The sequence below is a fragment of the Pseudoliparis swirei genome, chromosome 18 (assembly GCF_029220125.1).
Source record: "Pseudoliparis swirei isolate HS2019 ecotype Mariana Trench chromosome 18, NWPU_hadal_v1, whole genome shotgun sequence".
NCBI lineage: Eukaryota > Metazoa > Chordata > Actinopteri > Perciformes > Liparidae > Pseudoliparis > Pseudoliparis swirei.
In genome coordinates, this window is record NC_079405.1 from 27,871,263 (window position 1) to 27,884,508 (window position 13,246).

A 13,246-nucleotide genomic window follows, 5' to 3' on the forward strand; every position below is an offset into this window, starting at 1 on the left:
CCCCATCTGGTAAAGACAGAGTGATTGTATTCGAAGGGAGGAGGTGTAAAGTGCTTAAAGTGAAGAGGAGTGGACCTGAAAGACCTTCATCACAGATGTGTCGGTGGACGCTGCAGCAGTCAGAGGACATGATGGAAAGTAATGTTTATTTATTCTTTAGAAAACGGTGGAGGAGCAGCTGGAGAACCAGAGAGCGGCCAATCAGAAGCGGCTCGGCCGGAGAACCCACGCTGGAACAACTCACAGAATATAAGGGAATTAAAAAAGAATGAAAAATAAGATATGTATGAAGCATTTTTTAATTTTTTATTGAGTGTAGAAGGAAGCCGGGGAAATTACACTTGACGGTTTAGACTATTTTATATATTTAACAGTCATGTTGTTAAAAACAAGTTTAGAGTAGGAAGAAAGTCCTGAACAGTTACAGTATAGAGTGTGGAAAAAAAAGTAATAAAAAAGCTATAATAGATAGATAAAGTGTATAAAATTCTGAAAAGATTTGACATTTTAATGTCATACACATTGTTAATATTCAGCCATTAAAATCGTTTGCATAACATAAGCTCCGAGCTCATGTTTCTAACATCGTCTCCCGGGAAAAACACAAAATATGACACGTAAAACAAATATAAACACTTATAATAAAAATCTGAGCGCCAAATAAGCACTAAATTACCCAGAATGCATCGTGCTGGGTCCTCCCACAATGCCGGAGCCATTTAGCGTCCCCATTACTCGGACACAGCAACCTGAGGAAATAAGTTCCAGGTGAAAGAAATGCAGTTAGCTATCCTTTTATTTATTAAACAAAGTAAACAGAGACGGATGCCTCGCGTTATAAGAGTCAGTCACTGGTTGTTGACATGTTTACCTTCAGGGCTTTCTGGTGGAACAGCATGAAGCAGAACCTCTTCCATCTGTCCCACGTAACCTGAATGCCTCATTAACTCTCAGCCTCGCACAGCCACAGAGGATCTGTAGACTCCTTATACATATATTTATATATATATATATATATATATATGTCTGTATATATATATATATGTCTGTATATATATATATATAAATACATATATATATATATATATGGAGGAGCATAGTGGAACTGTAGACTTCATATATTTATATTAGTGCTGTGAAAAATAACGCGTTAACTCAGTTAATTCAATTACAGGTTTAACTAGTTTTTTTTTTGTGTACGCATTTAACGCATGCGCAGTAATGAGCTTCCAATCCGTCTGTTGTTGGTCGTCGGGACGAAAAAAAAGTCACTTGCAAAATGAGCTTCCAATCCACCACTTCAATCTGAACTCTGTCCGCTCTCATGCAGACGGTCTGTTCATCGGTAATGATCCTTCCGCAGGTTCACCTCCGGAAACCTTGTGACGACTTTTACTTCCTGTAGATCAGGGTCTCAACACGTCGATCGCGACCTGCCAGTCGATCGCGGCGTAGTGTCGGTAGATCGCATGACATTAAAGAGATTGGCCCGCCCCCTGACATGTTCTCTAGAGCACGTCTTTGTTCTTTTATTAAACTAAACGTCTGTTGTTGATCGTATCTCCACAGCAGCATGTCATTTCTGTCTCTACGCGTTGCGTTAACACTTATCGATCTCCGTCTGGCGCGCCACAGAGCTCCGTGCGCGCGCATCGGGACCGAGCAAAAAAAAAGTCACTTGTCAATCTGTCCACCTGTCCGGGCCGGTGAGGTTTCAGCTTTGCAGCGGTGTCCCCGCCGTCCCTTTCATCACGGCCCAGTTCATGAAGAAAACCCACACAGTCAGTTTGCCTCAGCAGCTGCTAGAGGAAGACTAGAGGCCTTTAGATTGTATCATGGTGGAGTTAATGGTTGACAAACAAGAGAAAAATGCTCTGTTTACCCCTCCTGTTACCTTTACATTTACTAACATATTTTACCCTCGGGGTCAATTTGACCCCAGCAATTAAAACCTCCAGAAAATTATTAGAATTAATATTGCTTCCCAAGTTTAAGTGTGAGGTACTTTATGTTTGTTTGTTGACTACCTAAATAGCCCTTTCAATAAATAAAAAAGTTGATATTTCTTATGTTTGACACAGTGAAAAACAGCCTGGGGTCAAATTGACCCCAAAGAACACCGACATTAAACATTGAATGGGGTCAAATTGACCCGAAAGGTAACAGGAGGGTTAAACATTCTGTTTAGGATGAAGATGTATTAATGTTCCATATGGAAGAAAACTGCTAAATAACTGCTGAGTTGCAGCACCATTGTATAGAAGAATGTATAAATGTATATATCTGTCTTTTGTCATAAATCTCTATGTTCTCACAAAATATACCGAGAATATCGGTAATATGTGATTAATCATGATTAATCCACAAAAAACTGTGATTAACCCGATTAAAAATTTTAATCGTTTCACAGCCCTAATATATATATATATGTATATATATGTATATGTATATATATATATATATGGAGGAACATGGTGGAACTGTAGACCCCTTTTATATATAGATATAGATATATATATATATATCTATATATATATATATCTTTATATATATTGAATATCGTTTATTTTTAATGAGCATAAATGCCATTTTTTTCACGCATCGCTGCCCTTTGTGTTGGTCTTGTTAATATAACGGTTTATGGACTCATGAAAGATGTATGTCATGACATAATTACATTAATATCTACTTTATCTAAGGAGGTCATGGGTTCCAGTCGCTTCTGACTTTGATTGATAGTGGGGAACGTGAATCAATTAATCACCAGAGATGTGTGTCATTAGACTGAGTCCACAGTCCACATTATATAATAATTGGTCAATTTAACCCTAATCACCAGGGTTTTTATTGCATAAAAGATAATTGAGACCATCAGCCTGTGAGTTTGTGGGTGAGGCTCATTCTTCTCTCCTCTCCTCTTGACAATGTGTTATATTTTAAATAGACATCAATACAGTACATGTATTTTACGGTGGGCTTCTAGACATATATAATTTATAATGAAATAGAGTGGTCCTCTAATGGACTCCATACCCTTGACCTTCACAGGCTGGCTGGTCCCTTTGACCCACAGAGCTCATTCTCAGTATAATGCAGAATATATGATATTGTTGGAGAATAGAAGATTGACGGACTGTTTTGTTCAATCAGTTCTCCTCCAGAAGAGAGACGGCTCAGCTGAATACCTTTTCCCTCCAGGAGCAGCTGCATTGATGTCCTGTTGTGCATGACTGGACATACTAAGTGGAGCCACAGCGGCTCTCTGAGACGCTCACAGCAGCCGCTCACCCTGCACGCAGAACAATGACGCTTCTTAAATAGTCCTTTTAAAGGCTTTGTGGTTCAACGGAGAACCTTCACCGACTGAAGAACCGTTGTTTTGTTTGAGGCACCTTTATAGGTTATTTGAAGAACTCTTCAAGGAAATGGTTCTTTAAAGAACTCTGGTTTGAAAGGTTCTTTGTGGAACCGGAAAATGGTGCCTTAAAGAACCATTTTGTGAAGGTTCTTGGAGACACCTTTATAGGTTCTTTAAAACCTTGGTTTGAAAGGTTCTTTGTGGAACCAGAAATGGTGCCTTAAAGAACCATTTTTTAAGGTTCTTAGGGGTACAATTATATGTTCTTTGAAAAACTCTTCAAGGAAATGGTTCTTTAAAGAACCCTGGTTTGAAAGGTTCTTTGTAGAACTAGAAATGGTGCCTTAAAGAACCATTGTTTAAGGTTCTTAGGGGCACAATTATATGTTCTTTGAAAAACTCTTCAAGGAAATGGTTCTTTAAAGAACCCTGGTTTGAAAGGTTCTTTGTAGAACCAGAAATGGTGCCTTAAAGAACCATTTTTTAAGGTTCTTTGAGACACCGTCAAAGGTTTTTTGAATAACTCTTTAAGGAAATGGTTCTTTAAAGAACCCTGGTTTAAAAGGTTCTTTGTGGAACCAGAAATGGTGCCTTAAAGAACCATTTTTGAAGGAGACAGCGGCCCGTCGGCTCTGTTTAAGATAAAGACTGAAGGCTAAACGCACATCCATCATTCCAACCTCCACACAATGACGCCCATTCATGTCCGTAAAGGTCCTCACTGACACGCCCCACCGTGGATACAAAACATGTTCTTATTTTTTACCTTTTCCTGACGTCCAGTCAATGAAAAGCTGCACCTCCTCCTCCTCCTCCTCCTGGAGTATGGAGTATTTGGTTTTCCAGTGTGTCGGATGCAAACCTCCGACAGGCATCAACGAGCAAACCCTTCACGTTCCCCCTCGTTGCATCGAGGACACGCCGTTTCCTGCGCCGGCACTAAAACGTCTGACAAACATTCTCAAAAGAAATACTCCCCGCAATTTGACTCCCCCCGTGAGAAGCGACCGTCTGCGTGTCTTCGTCCCCATTCAGGCCGTAAGTGGAGGCTGAACGGCGCCGCAGCCCCCGAGGGCTCAGAGCCGCGCGATGAGAGCCGGCGAGGTCGTTAGCTTCACCTCTCCAGGAGTGAACAAGGTCACGCAAGGTCACACGGCAGCAGATCCCGGAGGGATGTTGTTGTGTCGGGCGAAGGTGTCCGGCTCTCGGCCCTCTTAGAGGGGGAAGTGGAAGATGGATAACTCGCCTCTGGAGCCCTCTCACCTTGTCATTCAGGACGTGGCGTGTGGAGGAGGAACCAGGCCGCCTCCACCCAGGGGAGCGCTGTACCCTATAGAGCAGTGTTTTTCAACCTTTTTTGAGCTCCGGCACAATAAAAGAAAACTACGTGGCACGACAACACTAACACTATTTGAACAATGTCAGTTCAAAGTCTGCATTTTTCCTTTTGAAATATTTCTCCATCGCCGTTCTCCAGTGCATCCTTTTAATTTGACCATCTTAAATATTCAACTAATTACTGCGTTACCTACCGCCACCTACTGGCACGGAGGAGTATTTAATTACTAGGCCAGTCGCTATATTACAGACTCAGACGCTGAACAATGGCAAATTATTTGCAACAAATAAATCCTATCTTTTTGGCCCGATTAAGTGAAATTGGACATTTTCCTTCAGCAACCACTTTGCAACATTGGTTGAAAATCACCGCGATAGAAGCTGTATAATACTCACATAATCAGACTGAACTTCATTCATCGTCGTTCCAACTTTTTGTTAATATTATCTTATTTCTTGTCATTTCAGTTACGTCTTTTTCTATTGGAAATTTGATTAAATCGTTGCAAACCAATAGCAGTTAACGTACATTTTGTCTTTCCAGACACTATAATAGGTAGATGAGTTAGACCATTAAGAGGTGCAACAGCAGTGTAACTTCCTGTTAGTCCCACGTGTGCGTCTCCTGATTGGTCGTTCCCTACCACACCGGCTCAACACATATATTTACTCCCTTGCGTTCTCAGCAGTATTATCCCGCGTTAGCTTCCACGGTTTATGACTCTGCCTATTGGGGTTTTGACCCCCTGTAAATGACCTTTGTGCTGAGTAAAAGATCTTACCCTCTACCCCACCTCGTCTCCAGTGTCTATCTCTGCTCGGCCCCAGAGTCCTTACAACCGGATCTATTTGAACCCGAGAAGTGGGGGAGGGGCAATGCAGAGTAATGGTTCCATACGCTGTTTCAGGGCTCCAGATGCGCCAGCCCATAACTCTGGTTCCTTTGGGTAGATCCCAGCGTGCATCTCTTTCGATCTGAGGCAAATTACAAGCAGTGCTACGAGGACCAATTCTCTTTATCGTTTGTAATTCCTTTATTTATTGCGAATTGGTTGTAGTCGTGCCAAATATTTGGGGGGATAGCCGTGAACTGCGAGTCGTTTATTGTCACTGCAACACACTGACTCACAGGGGGAGGCAAACGGCCGTTTCAGTTCATTGTGTTCCTGATGATGATAGTCTGTGTGATGAACAGAGACAACTGGAAGGTTTCTCATGCTAACAATGAAGGGAAATATACAACTTGTATATACAACACCAGGTTGACCTTCATGAGTTGGAGAAAGAAAGGCTCTCCTCACCCGACTCCTCGATGCTTACTTGCAACAATATTCCTAAAAAACAATGGAATTCATTCAAAATGTGGCACCTACCTACAGGTCAGATGGAGGTGCCACGTGTTATCCTTCTGGTTCACGGCTTCGCTCTCTAACGTCGACCCTTCTCTTCATTAAATCACCCTCGAGCTCGACCCCCGCCGCCAGAGGAAAGGGCGACTTCTCAACAGCAACCAGACGATGTGACTTATTATAACGCCGAAATAAAGTCGATGTCTGTAACTCCGAGACACATTTAGTGTCTCAATATTTACCCCGGTCTAAAATAATCAAGCTCACCAGAACCACTGAGACCGAAGGGAGAAAGCGTGTGCTCCGGGTGCTTCTAATGGAACTGTCAGTTGAAGGAGCCTCGAGCCGAATCTCTTGTTTTATTAAGCGCCAATGTCAACAAAAAGGTCTCGAAGCTACAGCCAGCACGACGTACTCCCAATTCCAAAGCGTGGAGAATATCCCCGAGCCACCCGTTGCCGGGCGACAGGGTTCAGATGATCAACTCTCAGAAAGAGGATCAGAAGATGGACGGAGCACCCGAACGGCAAAATGCCCCAAGGTGCAGCTGTGGGAGGCAACAGGTGGAGAAAAAAGAAGACCCCGACAATGTTATGTATCCTGGATGGACGATTTACACACAGTGAGATAAAGTTATCAGGACAATAAACTGATTATTATTGCTGGTCGCTCTTTTTACATTACATGACATTTAGCTAACGTTTTTATCCAATCGTGTTAAATTCATACAGGAATGACAGGGGCAGGAATGACAGAGTGGCCGCGAACGTTGAGGACTCCAATTAATAATATCACGCATGCAGGAAAAATAGACCGCTTGTGTGTGTTTGTGTAGATTAACATTGTGTCCTGACCAGAACATGGATATGATGAATAGCGGGGACAATATTTGTGCATGTTAATGTCCTCCGGGCAAAGCATGCCGATGAATAAGTTAAAGATGAAAAGCACTCATTAATATTTGATGCATCCTGTAGACAAAATGCAAATGATTTACGGCCGCCCAAGTAGAACATTCTGTATTTCTCTTTTGTTGATCCATGAGGAGCTTTTCTCTGCACTGACTGATCTGCCATAGCTGGATACATATATATATATATACAAATTTCATTAAGAGTAACCTCACCTGTAGAGACACCGGACAGAACCAGTCATTGAGGACTTGCTGAGAACTTATAAAGTGCACAACCATGCAACTTTTTTTTTTTAAATAATTGGGATTTTTCACATTTCCTTATGTCCACACGGAGAACTGAGGTGTAAAATGAAATAATCCCCTCTCTCTCTCGTCACCCAGGAAAGGCCTCGGTGATACCATGAAAAGGTCTCGAGGATTAGTTTACGGAAGAATGAGCATTACACATTGAAAAAGTGGCGTGCACTTTTCTGTGGAGCAAACTGCAACTGCAAAGATGTCCCGACCTCTCAACCAACAATGGTTACATGGGCCCCACTTCGTCACACAAACACACACACACACACACCTGCGTATCTATGTCTGTATACGAGAGGATTGGACTTTGAAAAAGTGGCGTCCACCCTTCTGTGGAGCAAACTGTAACTGCAATCCAACGCCACGCTCGTCAGCCTCTGTTCACGTCACCTCCCCCGCCGGCTGCAGCCGTCTGGTGGGAAGCAGCTCCTTTCACTTCTGGAGAGGCGCCAAGAAATTGTCCCCATGAGCTTTCCTCTCTCTCTCTCTCTGTCTCTCTCCATCTCGTCTATATCGGGGAGTTAGACATCAGCGTCAGGGTTTTAATCCTACACACATGTCTGCCCCTCCCCCGAGCGAGAGGATGCTGCGTGCCGCGTCACGTCTGATCGGGTCCGAGCCCCAAGAAAGGTGTGTGTTGAGGAACTGTGGAACACATCTGGATCGATAGCAGCAGGCGGTGATGGTTCAGGGTGAGACGGACACTCGTACAACATTTTGTTCACGCTGTGCTTTTTGTGTCATTTATTTCGGAAGGTAGTTCTGATTCTTTTTAACCCTTGTGTTGCCTTAGGGTCATTTTGACCCGGATCAATATTACACCCTCCCCCCGCTTTAGGATTAATTTGACCCCATTCAATGTTTAATGTCGGTGTTCTTTCGGTAGTCAACAAACAAACATAAAGTGCCTCACACTTAAACTTGGAAAACAATATTAATTCTAATAATTTTCTGGAGGTTTTAATTGCTGGCGTCAAATTGAACCCAAAGGGTAAAATATGTTAGTAAATATAAAGGTAACAGGAGGGTGAAACATTGAATCGGGTCAAAATGACCCAAAGGCGGGGGGAGGGTGTAATATTGATTCAGGTCAAAATGACCCTAAGGCAACACAAGGGTTAAAACAACGTGGGCGCTCAGATTGAGAACCCTTCTACGCCAATAATACGAGAGCTGTCTCCACTGTACTCCTTGAGGTGATACTACTAAAGGGTGGATTTTATAGCATCAACCCCCCCCCCCCCCCCCCCAAATACCTGCTCACGCTCAGGTTTCAGTTTAAAGTAAGTCCTCCTTCAGCCACATTGTTATTCCTTTTGTAAAATATTGATTGACCATAACCATAACCATCTGGGCTTTCTGCCATTTATGAAAGTTTTACCATTGACCTGTAATGAGAACATTAATTAATACTAAAGTTATTACTGTGAACAAATGTTCCGAAATATTCCAGTCCATACAAAACATATATATGAAATGCCAAAATGCGTTGAAACAAAAGCATCGATCATTGATGAGATTTGATGCACCACGGTCATTAAATAAATATGTACAACAACAACAACAACAACAAATTCAGTTCAAATGTCAACCGTTCTTCTCCACGATCTCTCTGGGCTAGAAGGAACTCTCCATCTTGACGTCGTTGTGCACTCTTCCATTGGCGCCGGGCTTGCAGGACAGAGCCATCTCCGTTTCGTGGTCGGGGGAGGGGACGGGGATGTTGTTGATCTTGGCGAAGCTCAGACTGATGTCCCTGAATGTTTTGTTTTTGGTCTCGGGGAGGACGACGTAGAGGTAGACGGAGCCCAAGACGCAGACCACCACAAATACCAGGAAGGCATAGGCCTGCAACGTCTCCTGGGGCGGACGAGAAAACACACGGAACGAGGAGTCAGACGGTGGAGAAAACGTTAATATCGAGCACCGAGAACGAGTCAAATGAACCGACGCTTCAATCATTCGGATTTTCCAATTTCTTTGCGTTGAAACGCGCTTGATGCCGATTGCTCCGCCACCCCGAAGTCCAACAGACGTCGTCTGTTTTGTCATCCGTGGGTGTGATTCTGGGAACGTCACTGCCCCCCCCCCCCCCCCCCCCATGACTTTCCACTTACAAAGGTCCCACAGGCCGAGTGTGTGAGGGCGTGTGTGTGTCAGAGGACATGTCTTTGGAACAATGACAGTCTGAACGCTAACCTTGTCTAGTGCGTTATGCCAATAATAGAGATTAGTGACAGATTTAAAAATACATACTGACTGAATACCCAGAGGGAGATTTAGATTTGGAGAGAGGGTTTGTTACCTCGACTCAAATGCGGTGCTATGCAACTGGTATTAGAAATGCAGCGTCCGGAACACAACCGTGACCTCGATGGAGAACCACTCACTGCTCTGTTACATCATCACTGCTGTCAGCCTCCTCCCGTTGAGTGTATTTTATAACAGCGCACCAAAAAAAGAAAAAAAAGTTAAACAGAGCAATGGTGAAAAAAAAGACCCTGACCCAGTTTCCACGTGGCCTCTGTGACGTAACGCTCAAAGTTAGCCGGGTAGCTTCCGGAAGGCGGTGACTTCCCCTCCCGGTGGTCAGAAGATGCGCTGCAAGCGGGACGATCGTGTGTCCGGCTGTCACTAATCCCGATGAGGCGACCCCCATCTTTGACGCGGGGGGGATAAGCCTTTGATCTGCTGTGGAGGGTCAGGTGTGTTCAGCTGGGTCCGCACAAACAACGGGGCGTGACATGTGGAGACTGTCACAAAACGTGAATTCTATTTTTTATTTCTCATGCTCGAACACAAGCGAAGAGGCGGCACCTGGAGTTCTGGGGTTCCCACAAGGGGTCAAAAGGCCACTTCCATTTAACTGTACTAAATGTAAATATTCAGTCCTCCCCTCCCTGGGAATGCTATGTGGATGTATGATTGTGTGTGTGTGTGTGTGTGTGTGTGTGTGTGTGTGTGTGTTGATGTAGATGCTCATGTATGTGGAGGTTGGCGTTTGGACTCGCTGTGGACTGGACTATGCATACTGATACTACTGTTTTGAATGTATGCTTTTGTTTTGTTGTGTTTATTTATTTATTTAAATGTCATGCATTGCTCTGTTTTGTTGAAAATTCTAAATAAAAAGTAAAAACTTCCCACATTGTGGTCTATGAAGACAAACCTGACAGGAGAACCTGAACAGAAACTCTGACCCCCACATACAAACATGTTGGAGACAGGTCTTTAAGAGCAAACCACAACATTATTGATTCATTTAAGGATTATTATTCCATAGTGAACACTGTGAACAGCTCTCCGATGCAACCACAAAAATATACTATACTAACTGCACATGTCGATTGCGTAAATTAGTCTGGAAAAAATGGCCGGTGGTAGCAACTCCTCATTATCAGTTCTAATGATAATGCCATAAGAAAACATCAGTATAAATAAATAAATAAAACTTCCTTGATATCCAGGGTGGTGGATTCCATTGAAATATAGCAATAAGGTTGATATTCTGCCAAGAAAAGAGGTCAAGACCCGCCTGGACAGGCCAGTACTGGAAAGGATGAGCAGAACAACTCGTGGACTAGACACGATGGAACAGGTTCGGAAAGAAACCTCTGAGGGGAGTTTGTAATTTATACAAAATAAGTTGAATTGGATTCAATAAAACGGAACAATAGAAAGAGAACAGAGCAAGACCAGACTGGATAGGACAGATTGGTTCTGGAAGGGGAAGAACTACGATAGAAAAAAGTGTAATTTAGGATGGAGAAGAAAAGGTCAGTCACTCCACTCCACAAAGAGAAGTGAGAGAAATGATGAGTGCAAAAACCAGACAGAAAGGGACAGTCTATGAGAAAATGGGCCAGTGAAGGATAGAACAGCCTAAAATAGAACAAGTACAAGAATGAACGGATCAGAACAGGACCGGGCGGCGTGGAGCCGTGCACTAAAGGGACCGAACGCACGCTGGGCGGTCGGTTATTTGCATTGTGTGGTTTATTTTTTATTGATTGCGTTGAATCTTCCCAGTGGGAGGAACACTCAAAGTCAGGTGTCTGCGGTGCTTAAGAGACGGAGCGGTACGTGAGATTACAGCTGTGACCTCATATCAATGCTGTGTGAAGGGAAAGACGTGCTTTAGTTATGGATCATACGCAGCTCCCGTAATGCCGACTCATTAGCAACCCATACAAATAGCACGGACACTCGGCATACTAATATACTAAAACGCTTGTGATTAGGTCGATTGGTCTTTTCTTTATTCTGCATGTCATCAATAAACACCTGTTGTTATTGTTCCCTTGTTTAATGACTTGTGTGCCTTCTGTTATTTACTCCACCCTCCACAATTATCAATACTTCAAAAATGTGCATCGCAATTATTTTTCGTGAATTTTTGGAAAAAGTTCACACTTGACTTCACAGAATGTCGTTTTTTTGGTGATTTCGCAGCAATAAATTAACGAGAACTGTAGAGACGGGGAGCTCGTGAACGGTTATGGTCACTGACCTCACCGCGAGGATCCACTCAGAGTCGGTTCTGGAGATTGTTTCATCAATCAATCAATGCATCCTCCTTTTCTGTCGAAAATGCACCAGCCCCTCGAGAGGCCACAGTTTATGCATCCAGAGAAGGTCGTCTTCGCCATGGAAACAGTTAAAAATAATGGAATCCGGCGTGCATGCCCTCACGGTGTCCTACGTGAGAGTCGTTCAGATGAGTCCGTTTATGCATCTCTTTTCATTTTCATGACTGATCGCTGCCGGCGGAGTGAAGGCTAATGGCACTTGATTGTCACAGTTATTCCCATCTTTCTTTTTTCTGAATCTATTTATTTGACATTCATTTTATTTTTTATTTGGCGTGTGATAGAGAACCATCAGCCAGGTGCACAACCTTCCTCTTTGTTTATTATTATAGACAAAGAGCAGAAAACAAGCAGAAAACAAGAAGAAAACAAGCAGAACACAAACAGAAAAAAATAGAAAACAAATAGAAAACAAGCAGAACACAAGCAGAAAACAAGCAGAAAACAAGCAGAAAAAATGCAGAAAACAAATAGAAACAAAACAGAAAACAAGAAGAAAACAAAATAAAAAAAGGCAGAAAACAAGCAGAAAACAAACAAAACACACAACAACAAAAAAGGGAAATAAGGAAAACATGCAGAAAACAAGCAGAAAACAAACAGAAAACAAATAAAAAACAAGCAGAAAACAAACAGAAAACAAATAAAAAACAAGCAGAAAACAAACAGAAAACAAATAAAAAACAAACAGAACACAAGCAGAACACAAGCAGAGCACAAGCGGCCCGGTCCTCTTTGTCTTCTGGTATAAGAGCAAAAGAAGTGAAGGCCGCCTCAGAGAGGTATGAACATGAATGTATTCAACAAACGAGGGAGAGGGCTCCGTGCTCAGCGGAGGCCATGACACCAAGCACACGCCTCCAAGGGGGTGAGAAGAGGAACGCTGTTGAATAACATGATTCTCCTCATGACCTCATGGGACCAAGCAGGAGATCACCGGGCCAACAATGTTGTTTTTATGGATTCATATCTTTTGCTACGCTGAAAAGTTGCTTGTTTTTTTGCCTTCACCTTTGATTTGCTTCAATGGATGAAAAGTCCTTTTCAAACTGTGCCGGACACGAAGCAAACGGATGCTCGAGGGATTCCTCTGAAGCAAGAGGAAGGTTTCATCCAGATTTAGGGGAACACATATTAAACAAGGGGTTCTGGCGTTCTGAGGGTCGAACTTCATGGATTCTGGTGGAAAATACCAACTTGTGGCACCCGGAACAGTCCAAATATCCAAGTGTAAGGCAATACAATCCTGTAAAGCTGGAAGGCGTTCTGTATTTATTCTCTTGAGGATACATGTTTCTCTTTATTAATGTTATCTCTGCTGAGTCACGTATGAAAACACAGATGTAGGGATGGTTTACTCTTCCATCCTCTTCTGTATCTCATGTTTGGGAAACATAGA

General features: G+C 42.9%; 1 protein-coding gene across 6 annotated transcripts in view; it reads right to left on the reverse strand.

Annotated features, from left to right (window-relative positions):
* Nucleotides 1-289: 289 nt before the first annotated feature.
* slc2a9l2 (solute carrier family 2 member 9, like 2) overlaps nt 290-13,246 on the reverse strand; it is an 81,382-nt gene continuing 68,425 nt past the window's right edge. For 5 of the 6 annotated variants that reach the window (XM_056436952.1, XM_056436950.1, XM_056436951.1 and 2 more), the window contains one exon: nt 8,602-9,118. In XM_056436952.1, the coding sequence (XP_056292927.1) occupies nt 8,876-9,118 (243 nt within the window). In that variant the 3' untranslated portion in view covers nt 8,602-8,875. Of the gene's footprint in view, nt 750-8,601; nt 9,119-13,246 lie in introns of those variants that run through there. The other variant, XM_056436956.1, reaches the window with a different exon arrangement.